Source organism: Charadrius vociferus, unplaced genomic scaffold, assembly GCF_000708025.1.
Source record: "Charadrius vociferus isolate BGI_N301 unplaced genomic scaffold, ASM70802v2 scaffold1028, whole genome shotgun sequence".
NCBI classification, from domain to species: domain Eukaryota; kingdom Metazoa; phylum Chordata; class Aves; order Charadriiformes; family Charadriidae; genus Charadrius; species Charadrius vociferus.
In genome coordinates this window covers 703464-716648 of record NW_009649564.1, presented here as the reverse complement: position 1 = coordinate 716648, position 13185 = coordinate 703464, and the positions used below count along the sequence as shown (strand labels likewise).

Genomic DNA, 13185 nt, shown 5'->3' with positions numbered 1-13185 from the left:
CCCTGTGGGGTACCACTCCGGTTCCCAGTGCTGCTGCCTGCTTCAGGACTGTCTCCTGTCTCAGCATCCATCTCCTCCGTGCCGTCAGCACCATGATGCTGCTCTTTGCCTACCTTGCCCAATCCCTTCTCCACTTGCTTTACAAACCCGCGAACCCACTTTTTGCAAGCCTCTGTGTCTTCCACTCCATTTGGATCTTCCAACTCCCTGGGACAGGCAACTGTGCCCATTATTGACTCCTTGCTGACCGCCTCCTTCAAAGACACCATCCTGTCACCTGGGTCCTCTGCGAGCTCAGCTGCACAAGGGGACTGCTTAGTTTTTTCAGAGTGCTGGGTTGAGTTGTACCTATTTTGTTCCTCTGTGGAGATGCAACCACCTGGCTCACGCAAGCCTTCCACGATCCCGGGCAGACTGGAGCTGAGGACAGCAGGGGGAGGACCTTCCTTCTTTTCCAGCTCACATGGACCATTGGGATCATTTCTGCTGGGAAATACCTTTGCTTTCCTTCGTCTCACTTTCCTGTTTAGCTTCTTTTCAGAATTGCTGTTCACCTCTCCAGTATCTTTGCTTTGGCTCCTTCTGCCCTTTTCTCCCTTCCTGGCTTGCTGTCCTGGGTTCGGCTTCCCAGATGCCACCTCGCATGATCCTCTTGTCTCCAAGCGCGGTCCCTTTGCCTTCATCTCCCTCTGCAGAACATGTGTGCGGTGCAGCTCCTCGGACATCTCGAAGGAAATCACGCTGAGATCGCTGAGGACTCTGCTGACCACTTCTTGCATCTGGGCGCTGGGCTCTTTCTCCAGGTCTGGGCATATTTTCTTGGGGATGTGGTCAATGTTGGTGGTCAGCGTCTCTGAGCTGCAGGTTTTCTCTTTGAATGAAGTCTTCAGGCTCCTCCTGGGCATCTTTTGGGCTACTTTTGATGTCTTGTCTGCAGGAATCAAAGTGGACCTGGGAGTCTTGCTGGGCTGTGGTACACCAGTGCTCTTCACCTGGTGCTTTACAGCTTTGTGCCTGGTCAGGCCAGGCTTGGACCGGAAAGTGGCTGAACAAATGTCACACGTCACTGGGAGCCCATTTGTCTGCTTTTCCTTGTGAAGTTCATTTTGGGAAGGGTTTGGAATACCGTTATGCATATTGCCCTCTCCTTGGCCCATGTTGTTTAACACACAACTCCCAGCTTCTCCAGCCCCATGGGTTTTAGGTTTCTCCCCTTCTAAACTCTTTCCTCCACTCTCTGTGGTTTTCAAAAGACCAAGTCTCACCTCTGCTGCCTCTGAAAACTCATGGCCATTTAATTTTTTGGACCAAGATCACCAATCCTTGTAAGACCTCTGGCACCTGCTGGCAGCTGCTGAACAGCAAACCCATTGGAGAAAGACTCTGGTTCACTTTGATGCTTATTTCCATCATCAGAGCAGCTATCAAGCTTGTTCTCTTGATTCAGGTTTACCTCTTTTTCTCTGATGATTGGTGGAAGATCTGTTGTGGGCTGAGTTGGGTAATCTTGAGTTTCTGGAGGAATGGAGTTAACAACGAGATCTGTGATGGCGCACGCTTGATTCTCTTTAAAATGAGAACTTGACAGCACAGCACCGGTGCTTTTGGGTGCCTCCTTCCCAACACTCTTTTGGTTGAAAGGTGGTGAGCTGGGAAGAGAGCAGTCCTTCCTGTGCAGTATCTGTGGACCATCCATCTCTGAGGCAGAGCCCACCAGACCATCAGCGTGCAGTAGAGCGCAGAGTCTTGCTGTCCCTTCTCTTTCAGGTGGTTCACAGTTACCCAAAACAGTGTCAGGGAGGTGATGGTGACTGTCCCTGACCGCGTCTGTTGGCGCAGTCCTGCAGTGATGCAGCGAGGGAGGAAAGGTGGGTGCCCTTTTCCATGTCCCTTGCTCTACTGGGCTTACGGTGGGGGGATGGATGTGATGGCTGTTGGCCTCAGGAGGACACCTCTTTGTGACAAATGAACTTGATGTGTTAAACAGGGATGCGCCGTATTTCTTCTCATCCGAGAGCTGAGTGCCGAAGCTGGGGACCTCTCCTCCTGTGGCCCCACCGCTTTGCAAGCATTTGGGGTGAGAAAAATCGGTTGGCAAGGGCAAGCTGGCTGGAGATTTGCCCATGTAATGACAGCCGTTGAGGGACTTCATGCCACTTGCTTCGCTGGGAACCTTTCCACTGAGTGCACTGGCTTTTGCCTCTGGCACCAAGTGGTGATCCTGGTGGAACTCTTCCTCGGAGGGACTGGGGGGGCTGGTGGGACTCGCAGGAGCACTGTGCAGGGTCTGTGCCCCCTGCCCCACCTGATTTCTTTCCCGCCTCTCTGCTGCCGCACTGCCCAGTGTTTCTTTCTCGAGCAAACTATGGCTTAAATGGGATTGCTCATGTTTTTTAAATGCCAAGGTCGCTTTGTTTTTATCTTGCTCCTGCTCTTCCATGAGCCGATCAGCTTTCTTTCCTTGCCCTGGCAGTGGGGTCACCGCTGTGTTTTTGAGTGGCGAGAGGTCATTACGCTCTTGGGAAACACCATCTGCACGGATATTAATGTCATTCAGCTCCACATGTTCATTTGCTAAGTGCTGCAGCTCCGTTACATTATTTTGCAGCTCCGGCTTTGCAAACGTGGATTGTTTCGCATGGTAAGAGCCCATTGCACCGAACGACTCCAGCTGCTCGCATCCACTTGACAAAAGCACAGCCTCTTTCGCTGGGGCAGCGATATTTTCCACATTGCCTCCAATGGGGACGTTCCCCTCCCCTTGGGCAGGGCAGTATGTCCGATTTTCCCCTTCCATGGCACCGCCGCTCTCCTCTTTCTGCTCTGGCTGGATGCGGGTAGTGGCAGAGGGGTGGCCGGGAGCAAGCAGCATGGGGAAGCACGGCATCAACAACTCCTCTTCGTTGCTCTTCACCGTTCGGGCAACGAAGAGCTGGAGCTGCTGCAGAGGGTTGGCAGCTGTCTCCTGGGATGCCAACATCTTCTGGGAGCCACATTCACTCTCCTTGGGCAGACTCAGCATATCGAACAGTAGCACTTTTTGCTTGCTGGCTTTGTCGCTGGGTCCAGGAGCTGGATAGGTGGTGGGGCTCTTCCTCTCCTCCGTTTCTTCCATCAATGCAGACCCACCACCATCCCCTTTGAAGACCACAGCACTTTTCGTCATTTTGGGTGACTCGGGCCTGCTCAAGGGTCTTTCTTCTGTATCTGGGACCTCTTTGACGTGAGGTGAGAAGGCGAGATCCAATGCTGGGGTGGGACCCTGCTGAAAGCCAAATTCAGGTTTATGGTTTGGAAGATGGGCATCAAACTTCTCCAGCTCTGCAGCATCAGCAAAGCTTTCATCTCCTTTCCCCAGCACAGGGAAGCTCTCGGCACCGTGCTGACATGGCAGGGATGGCAGGGGATCTTTGGTTGCTTCTGCTGCCTCAAGGGTCTTGGGGAACATGGAGTCAGTGACAACAGGAGGGCTTTTTGTCACAGGGTCCATGTAGACGGGAGCCTCTGTTTGGTCTGGTGTACGTGAGCCAGGTAGGCTTTTGGAGGAAGACCCATTTTCCATCTTTTCAGGGTCACTTTCCTTGGCAGCTGCAGTTCCCCGGAGCTGCTCGCCACTGTCTTTGGAGCAGAAATGATCCGTGGTGAGCGGGGCTGGTGTGCACATCCCTGCCTCCAGTGAGCCCAGCTGCACTGAGCAGGGCCAGGTCTCCCTGGGTCTCTCATAGTCCACATGGGCACTTGCGACGGCTGGCTTCTCTCCTCCCAGCCTCTCCCTGACGCAGAGGCTTGAAGTGTCCAGCTCTTCTGTCAAAAACAGTCCTTTCTCCTGGCCCGTCTCTTGCTCAACCAGCAGTGGTGGGAACTGCTTGGCCACCTCTCCTCGCAGATGGGCAGTAATGTGTTGCTCGGGTTTCTGAAGGGTGATGGATGCCTCGTTATCCAGCTTGCTGGTTTGCAGTTGACTTTCCAGCTCTGTGACTAATCGCTTGATCTCCAGGTCATCGTCTGATATGTTGTTCATAAAAGTCATGTTATAATCGGTTATCCTGTCTGGCAGCGGGAGGGAGAGTTGGCTGGTGGGGACAGGTCCTTCCTCTGGGAATTTCTTGACTAGTGGCTTCTCCACTGAAAGGCTCTGGAACTGAGTCATGTCTTCTGGCAGCATCGGAGCCACCTCCTCCATGAGGGACCAGTCTTTCTCTGGCATGAATGGTGGATACGGTTGCTCAAACGGCAGTGGCTTGCTGGGGGGATTGCCAGGGCAGGTGAACGTTGTCACATAACCATCCTTGCTTGCAGAAACGCTCTCGTACAGTGGTGGATCAAACTCGCTGACGGGAAGCTCTCCAAATACTGAAGAGGAATCAAAGCTGAGAGGGGAGGAGACCTTGCCCTGCGGCGTTTCTGCAGTGTAAGGGGAGATGCTGGCGTGCTTCTGCTCGAAGGAGCTGGCGTTGATGTCATCCCGGCATAAGTACATGTCATCCATGTGTGAGGAGCCCAGGGCTGGGGGCTTTGAGAAGAGGTTGTCATCGTAGTGACCGGGAAGGCCTTTGGGACTGAAAAATGCATTGTCGCTGCTGACGTATGGATCAGGTGCCTTGGCAGCAAGCATCATCCCCACTGCATCCCCCCCGTATGGGGCAACTGGCACGGGATAGTCCTTCCGATTGTCACAGAGCCCGTGTGCCTTCAAGTATTTGATGCTCGCTTCCGAGTAGGCAGCACTCACATTGCCAGGACTAGCTTCGTTACCACCGTGGGATGGAGCAATTAGCTCTTCTGCATGATACTTCAGCCCATCGCTCGTGAAAGGGGCAAACTGATGCCTCTGGTTGACTACAGTCAGCTCAGATGAGTTCTGAGCCTCCGGGGTGGGTTCTCCTGCCTCACCCATGTGCTTTTCTGTTTCTTTCGGCTCTTCTGCCCCCTCCTTACAGGAGATCCTGACGGGGCTCCTGCCGGAGGCAGCTGTGCTGGGCATCTGCCTTTCCTGGGGCTGCGGTAACGGCTCCTCCTTTGCACAATCCGTCACAGCAACATCCGATTCGGTACTTGGATGTGTCCTGGAGCCTTCTACCAAAGGTTTGGCTGAGCCAAACCGCCTGCTCCCCCTGGGAAAGTCGTCTTTGCTCTTCTGGCTCTTCTTTGGGCTCCTGTCCTCGGGAAGGCTGAGTGGAGTCCTTGGCACACGTGCTGGGCTGCCCGAATGCCTCCTCCTCTGCGTGCCTCCCTTCTCGCTGCCTGAGCCAGCCCCATCAGCATGGGGTGGGCTGGTGCCCATTTCACCGGGCGTACTATTGCTGTGGTTGCTGCCAGTAGATGACTGGCTGCTCCGTCTTCGGACTCTGGCAGCACAATCCTCTTTCTTGCCATCCTCCTGTCTTGGGACCCCCCTGTGCTCCTCTGCTTCCCTTTTCTGACTGTCCCTTTTCCGGCTGTAGCTCCAGGCTGGATCTTTCTCTTTGGCTCTCTCACTTCTTCCCGGGCGTTTCTTGCTAAAGCTGTACTTGGTCCTCCTGATGAATCCCGTACTTTGCTTCTTCCGTCCCCGGAGCTTGCTACACTCTGCCCCATCATCATCTGAGTCGGAGACATAGTCATACTCCTGAAACCTGCCCTCCTTGGCAGCTGGCATCAGCCTCTCGGCGACCTGGGGGAACTGTGCCTGCTTGCTGCTCTTCACCTGCAGTTTGTGGAGCTTGTTCTTCTGCTGAACAATCTTGTGAATGAGCTCCTTGCTCCATGTCCCACTTCGGGGCTTCCGCTTCTTCATCTCCTTCATGGAGAACCGGGGTGGCTTGGAGCTTTTGGTGGCAATGCCTGGCTCCACCTCGCTCTTCGTTGGAGGCTCCTGGCTGAGCTTCCTGGGATGCTTTTGGCTCGAGGTGGACTTGGAGGAGGTGGCGACCGGTGGGATGCTGTTCTTCCTGCCTGCCCGCAGCCTGGCTGTCCTCTCCGCTCCTGCTGCCCTGGGATTCAGCTCCTGGGCTGCCAACCTCTGCGCTGCCCTCCCCTTGTGAAGGTGCTGCTTTCCTGTCCCTCTCTTCACCTGCTCCCCACCTGGATGGCCGTCCTCGTAAAAATAGCCGGCCTTGGGCTGGCCCGCTGCCTTCTCCTTGGCTGCTGCCTGCTTCGATTTGCTCTCCGAGGCCAGGACTTCCTTCGTCTTGTGGGACATCCCACCACCAGCCGCCTTGACGCCTGTTAGTTCCTCATCAGCAAACACATCTATGAAGCTGCTGTCGATCTCTGGGTTATCTGACTGATACCCCAGGCCGTTGAGGGCTTCGGTGATCAGGCTGTCCAGCTTGGCGTCGTCAATGTCCAGGTCCGAAGCGGTGAGTGGCAAGGAGCTGGTGGTGAGTCCGTTGAAGAGGCTGCCTTTCAGAGCATCTTCCTTGCCCTCGCTTTTGCTTTCTCCATCCAGCAAGAAGTCATCGCTCTTGTTTAATGCCAACAAATGCGCCTGGGGGTCTGGAGAGAGCCCCAGGCTGGGGGGCTTGGGGGGCTCCAGGGGGAGCGCTTTCCGCCCCTCAGCTACCTGGGGAGCATCCTTGCCCTCTCCCTGCGGAGCAGGATGGGAGGTGCAGAACTGGCGGTGCTGCAGGAAGGAGGAGAGGTTGCTGTAGTTCTGGTCGCACTGCTTGCAGGTCAGGAGCACATCCAGCTGGTCCAGGCTGGCGCTGCTGAGGGAGCTGGCCAGCAAGTGATGGGAGGAGTACGGCGGCGGTGGCTGCTCCTCCTCCAACCCATCCGAGCATCCTTTGGCCAGCTCCACGCTGGGTTTGTGGAACGGGCTTGCCGGGGTGCATTTCAGGAGGCTGTCGTCTTTCAGGGCATCAGGAGGGAAGTGGAAGGACTTGATAGAGTCCAGAGTGTGGTAATGAAGAGAGCTGGAGCTCAGGACATCGGAGGGGTGGAAGGTTTTGTTGCTGTCCTTGGGATGGCAGGGATGCTGGAAGAAGGGAGAGGGGGTCAGCGCTCCAGACATCTGGTTGTCTTCGAAGCCAGTGTTGAGCGGGCTGCTGGACATGGGGGAGAGTGACGAGCAGGTACTGCTGCAGGTGGGGTTGGGGACAGGGGACGGCAGCGGGGACTCACAAGGGGAGGCAGCCACCAAGGCTGACGGTGGCAGGACCAGCGCTGAGCCTGATGAGCTCCTGGAGGGAGGAGGACCTGCTTGACCCATGCTGTAGAAGAGGGCTTTGCTTCTGGAATCACAGGCAGGAGACCCAGGCTCCTTCCCACTCTCGAAAGAGAAAGTGCCTGTCGAGTTGGGATCTCCCCTCTGGACCCCGAGGCTCTCTCCTGACAAGACCTTTTTACCGTGATACCCTGGAGAGTTACTTACGGGGGCCCCTTTCTGGGCTTTCCCACTCCCCTGCCACTCCGACGCGACCAGGGGGAAGGGGAGCTTCTGGCTGGTGATCTGTCTCGACAGCTCTAGCCTGTTTTGACCGGGCATTGCAGAAGCGAGGTGTATTTGCTGCCAAGGCATCCTGGCATTTTTCTGCCTGTGCTGCCTCTGCTCGGGGCCAGACTGGCACTCGAATGAGAACTGGTTTCCAACAGGGTTTGAATAAGGTGCTGAATTCTGGTCCATGGGAGAAAACGCCTTAGTGGCACCTTCCCAAGCTTGCACAAGCCTGGGGTGGGTGGGTGCCGTAGTGGGAATGCTTGTCTCGAAAGGCACGGATCCTGCGCTGGCGCTGCCCGCGGGTGAACTGCAATAGGCTTTGCTCTGAAAGTGCACTTGGGAGAGAGAGTTTGGTGGCATGTTCCTTCTCAGAGGGCTGCTCTGGACCAGAAGCCGCGGGCCGGGGACACTGTCTTTCGCTGAGGCTTGCCTCTTACCGACTGGCTTTGGCATACTAGGCGAGTGTAAACTAGACGGAAAAACAGCTTGGTTTTCTTGGAAAGTGCTTGGGTTTTGGTCGATAGCACCAGATGACGAGAGAGCACCATTGGGGTCGGCGGGATGCTCGCTCCTGCCCTTGCAGCACGGCAGCGGGCTGTGGTGCGGGGCCGGCGGCGGCGGCGGGTGCAGGAACGGCGGTGGCGGCGGTGGCGGGGCGGGCAAGCCATACAGCCTGCTCTCAGGGGACACGCTCTCATAGGAGCCACCGCTCAGCGCCTCCTCTTGCCACTCTCTGGAGGATGAGTGGAAGGCGAAGGTGCCGTGAGCCAGCTGCCCGGCGGCGAGCCCCACGTCCAGGTACTCCTGGCTCCCCGCATCGCTGCGGTACGGCTCCTTCCCCGTGTCGTGCAGCAGCTGGAAGGGGTACTGGCACGGCAAAGCCCCCAGACCGTGGGCACCGGCTTTGCCACCCTCGGGGAAAGAGCTGGGCTTCTGCACCGAGATCCCATAGCTAGCACCGGCAAAGCTCTTCTCCGGGGAAGCCCAGGAGTCGGCCCCGTTCGCCTGAAACTCTAAATAATGTAGCTGCCCATTGGTGCCGGGGCTCTTGAGGGGGATGCCGGTGGTGGGGGGCTGCCCTTTGGGGCCATGGGGGGGAGCGGGCTGTGAGGTATAGTTGGCGGAGGTACGGCCGGCGGCGGCATCAGGGAAGCAGCGGCCGAAGCCGAGGTCTTCTTGCCGGAGCTCAGCCTCGCGCTGGGGGATGCTGGGCACGTGGAAGCGGTAGCTGCCGGCCACAGGGCCGTGATTCCCCTCCGGCTTCTTCGGAGGGGTCACCTTCTGCTGGGGGTAGGCGATGCCAATGGTGGGGGTTGGCCGGGGGCCGGCGATGCTGAGCCGGTAAAGCTGATGGTGGCCCCGCTCGCCTTTCCCCGAGCGCCGACTGCGCTCGCGGGCTCGACCCTTCCCCGGGGGGGACTGGGGGCTGCCCTTGACCTCTCCCCAGGCGCCGTCGTTGCCAAACTTGGGTTTGCGGTGGAGGGATTTGAAGTCGATCTTTCCCGCTTGCTGCGGCCGGATCACGGCTTCCCGCTGGCTGTGGGGCTCCTTGTCCTTGGGGCCGGGGAAAGGGGACGTGCCCTCCCCGCCGAGCGCCCTCCCATCCTTCTCCCCGCAGCCTTCAAAGCCAAAGTCCTTGTCGGGGTCTTTGGGGCCGGCCTCAGTATCGCCGATGGTGTAAACATGCTGGGTCTCTCCAGTCATGATACCGAGGTGGGGGGAAAGGCTAGAAAACCCCGTTTTCCCGTCCCGCTGTGAGCTGCCGTCCCTCTGTCACGGGCATGGTCCTCCGCTGATGGGCACCGGGGCGGTGAGAGGGGCAGTGGCTCCCCGGGGCCGGGGCGGCGTGGGGTCCCGAGCACCAGAGGGGCTCTGCCACATCGTTTCAGACCTGGAGAGAGGAGAAAAGAGACACAGGGCGGCCATCAGCCGGGGAGACAGCCAGCAGAGGGAGAGGAGATATTTTGGCCCCTTTTCTTGGTGCTACGGTGGGGAGGGGGATGGAGGAAGGGGCAGCGCAACCCCCCTGTGAGCAGCCCCGGGTCGAAGCCCTCCAGCTTTTGGCTCTTCAAAGGATGCTCAGAGCATTTCACCTTTGGCAAAAGCTGCTGAGGGAGGCACTTTTTTCCTCCCGGAGAAGCTATTTCTGGGTACTACTTAGCAACATAAGCAGAAAAAGATGACAGAAGAGCTCCACCTACGGATTAGCGGGAAGGGCTGTCGGGCCGGGCTGGGAGAGGCGTCCTGGGAAGGGCTCTCTGTCCCCGTGTCCCCACTCCTGCGGTCGGAGGGACAATGAGGTCAGGCTGCGCAGCAGAAGGCTTTTGCTCCACCACGATTCCCCTCCGCAGCGCATCCTTTCGACCTCGCTGCCCCCCACCGAACCCCAGAAAGCACCTGAGCTTCTGCTGCCTCTGCCTTAACTTCCAACACCACCCGCAGATTGCCCTCGCAATTTTCGACACCGTTGAGTAGGTGAAAGCGTAAAAACTGAGTCCTGAATTTACCAACTGATTTTACAATACAGGACTTCGTTAGACACGAAGCACAAGTCAAGCGCAGCCTCTTAAAAGGTACCACCAGGATTTTAGCCCCAGACACAGGTTATATTAAAAAAAGGTAAACCCCTGTTTTTAAGTGTCTCTTTTTAAAAGTCTATTGGAAACAGAAAGGGTTTCTTTCTCCTCCCTCACTAGAAACGCCTCTTTAACAGTCTGCCGCAGTGGGCAAAGGCATGATAGTGCTGGGAGCTGGGGAGGGGGCAACCTGGCTGCAAAGCAGCGTGAAATTTGGCTTATTAGTCTTCTCCTGGGTGTAATTCTTACAGCTCCCCAGCCCCATTTGGGGGTCGCCCCGTGCTGTGCAGCCTCTCCTTCCCTGCCCGGCAGCGAGCTGAGCAGAAAATGAGAATTTCTGCCAAAAAAAAAACAACAAGGGGAGCGACCTGCATCTATTCGGGGTCTCCGCAGCGTGCACCGTTTGTCTCTCCGTTCACATTTGATGCTTTGCATGCACGCAGCACCCGGGGTGAGCACCCAGCGCTCCGCGATGCTGCTACAGCACATACACGTGAATAACATTATCGAGATATATATATATATCTTGATATGGCGATCGCAGAGGCACAGCTGCATCCCCACCACTCCCTCTGCAAAGATTTGCGAGCCCTTGCAGGGAGGGGAAGGCAGCTCGGGGCCGGGGGGGAGTGTGGGGTGTGTGCTTCCCGGGGTCCCCTCTCTGATTTGAGCTGCCGGGCTCGAATTCCTCCACAATTTCACACGCCACGAAGTGAAATGAATCCCGGGCTGATACGGCCGGACCCTGTCGCTCTCGCCCCCCGCGCGCGCCGGCCAAAGCTCACACGCGGCCCTTTGGCACGCAGGGGTTTTGCTTGCAAAACAATGCGCCACTTATGCCGCTTCCAGCCACAACTGCAAAGCCTGTTTGCTGCTGTTTAAATTTGCAAAGGCTCCTTGCCAAGATAAAATACCCAAGGCCAGCGCTCGCTACATTATCACAGTCGTGCTCTTTCAGCCACATAAAGGAGCCCTTTTTTTTTTTTTCCTTTTTTTTTTTTTTTTTTTTTTTGGAAGGAAAGGCTCGTTTGTGTATCCGTAAAGCTGCAGGATTTGCATGGCAAGGGCTGGGGTTTGCTGGTGCATTAGTGCTGAGTGCCAGGAGAAACAAACACCGTGCTCCCTGCGCTGGCACGGTGATGGAGATGGGAAAAGCAGAGCCGGTGGCACACGGGACTGTTCCGCTGATGAAGGGGACGTATGTGCCGTGCCGGGATGCCCGGTGGCGGCGGCAGAGCCTGGGCAGGAGATGGGTGCAAATTTATCCCTTGCAAATGATGGACGGCGCATGGAGAGAAGGGCAAGGTGTAAATTAGGGCTTCATTCCCCAAACCCCTGATGCACGTCCCTATGGCGGGGCTTGGGGGGCCCCTGTCCCTGCGTGGGGGGTCCCTCCTGCTGGCTGCGGCCACGGCGTGCATCACCGTCGGCAAACCCAGTGGCGGGGAGCGATGGGATGGCAGCCCCGGGAGCAGCGCGGCGCAGAAATCCGGGGCCTCTCGGTGAGGCTCAGCCAGCGCTGCTCCCGATGGGGCGTTCGATAAGGAGCCCTGGGCGTGTTGATTTAAAGTGATATTCCCCAGGCGGCTGCCTGCATCCCTCACCGGAGGGTTTACGGATCCAGCCCAAACTTACTTCACCCCTTGCGGGACGGGAAACCCAGAATAAAATGAAAATAGGAACCATTTAATCTTTTTTGTCTTACAGCCTGCCCCTGGCACCAGGCTCCTCTTTGGGTTACTGCTGGCATCGCTTTTTTTGGTTTTTATGTTTCAGCTCCTGGAAGAGGAGGTGGAAAGGGATGGGATGGGGACAAAGGAAGGTTATGCTTTAAAAAAAGCATGTGGTATTTATTACCAGGCTGCCTGGCTGCAGGGAGAGCGATCCTCACCTGAAATTGCGTGCCCTGTCGGGTGCTCAGCCCTTTCACCCATCCCCGGAGCATCCTCCAATGCTGGGGCCAACATGGAGCCACCCAAAGCCTCCCGCAGCCCCGCTGCGGCTTGGGGACACAGGAATGAGTTGAATAGCGATGGCAGGAGCCTGGCTTGGCAAGGCAGAGCCCAGCGTGCCACTCTGCGGGGCAGGTCCCATCCTGCTGGGAGCCCTGACACGCCAGACGGGTTGTGATTCACCACCCCGGCTCTCTGGCACCCAGAGCCAAGCGGCTCAGCCCCTCACACCCCAAGATCCAGCTATGCTTGAGGGACAGAGCCGAGGGTCCCCTGGGGCTGTCTGTGCTGCCTGAGTACCTCAGCACTTCCCCATCCCTTTAGCACTTATTCCTGCAGGGTTGTCCCAGCACGCAGGTTGTGTCACCCCCAGCCCCGAGAGCGTCTACCTCCCAAGAGAAAAGAGCTGTGAATCCCACCAGCAGGATGCTGGAACTTTGCATCTCAGCTGGGACGCCGTATGGGGACCACACCACGAAGACCGAGGGGACCACCACATCCCCACCGCGACGCATCTTCCCGGGGCTCAACCCCGCTCTGGAGGAAACAGCGGTGGGGGAACAGAACGGTTGCGTGAAAAGCAAAAAAAAAAACCCAACGCCCAACAAGAAAACCCCACCAGCTGCTGAAGCAGAGCACAAAAAAAGGGCTGAAAGGGCGGCACTGCCTGCAGAGAGGCAGGCTCAGCCCCGCTGCCCAGCCCCTGCCCGGGCTCAGCCAAGCATCGCTCCGGGGGGAAGGAAAAACTTCTTCCCCATGGCAGGGAGCGGAGGGATGGCCTCGCCGGGGGACTGGGGAGAGCCGGGTTCAGCGCTCGGCTCGGCCTCTCCCTTGCATGACCTTGGGTAAGTCAGTTAATCACGGTGACTCAGCCCTCCATCTGTAAATCAGGCCCGATAATGCTTCCCCTCGCCTATCTGCTCTTTGTATCGTCTGTTGAGATTAGCAAGGCAGGCACTGTTCTTGCTATTTGTATGTACAGTGCCCGGTCCAGCGAAGCCCTGGTGGGGTTGGGAGACGGGCAGGGCTGGGTGTAAGGGGCTCCGGTCAGGGTGGGGGTCTCGGGGCCGTGGGTCCGGTCAGGGTTTGGCACGGGCGAGCTCGCAGGCTGCTCCTGCAAGGTGAATAAAAAACCATCCCGGGATGGGGCTGCTGTTATCTGGGTGGGTATCGCGGCCGGAGGCACTGCGGTTTCGGTAACGGCAGGGCCCGGGGGGGGGGGGGGGGGGGGGGGAGG

The 13185-nt window shown here is 57.5% G+C and overlaps 1 protein-coding gene across 1 annotated transcript in view; it reads right to left on the bottom strand.

Annotated features, from left to right (window-relative positions):
* The window catches only part of ZNF469 (zinc finger protein 469), a 12784-nt gene extending 3660 nt beyond the window's left edge, over window positions 1-9124 (bottom strand). The window contains 4 exon segments of the mRNA XM_009890046.1: window positions 14-1303; window positions 1306-1696; window positions 1994-6511; window positions 6545-9124. Coding sequence (XP_009888348.1) covers window positions 14-1303; window positions 1306-1696; window positions 1994-6511; window positions 6545-9124 — 8779 coding nt within the window.
* Between the last annotated feature and the right edge of the window lie 4061 nt (window positions 9125-13185).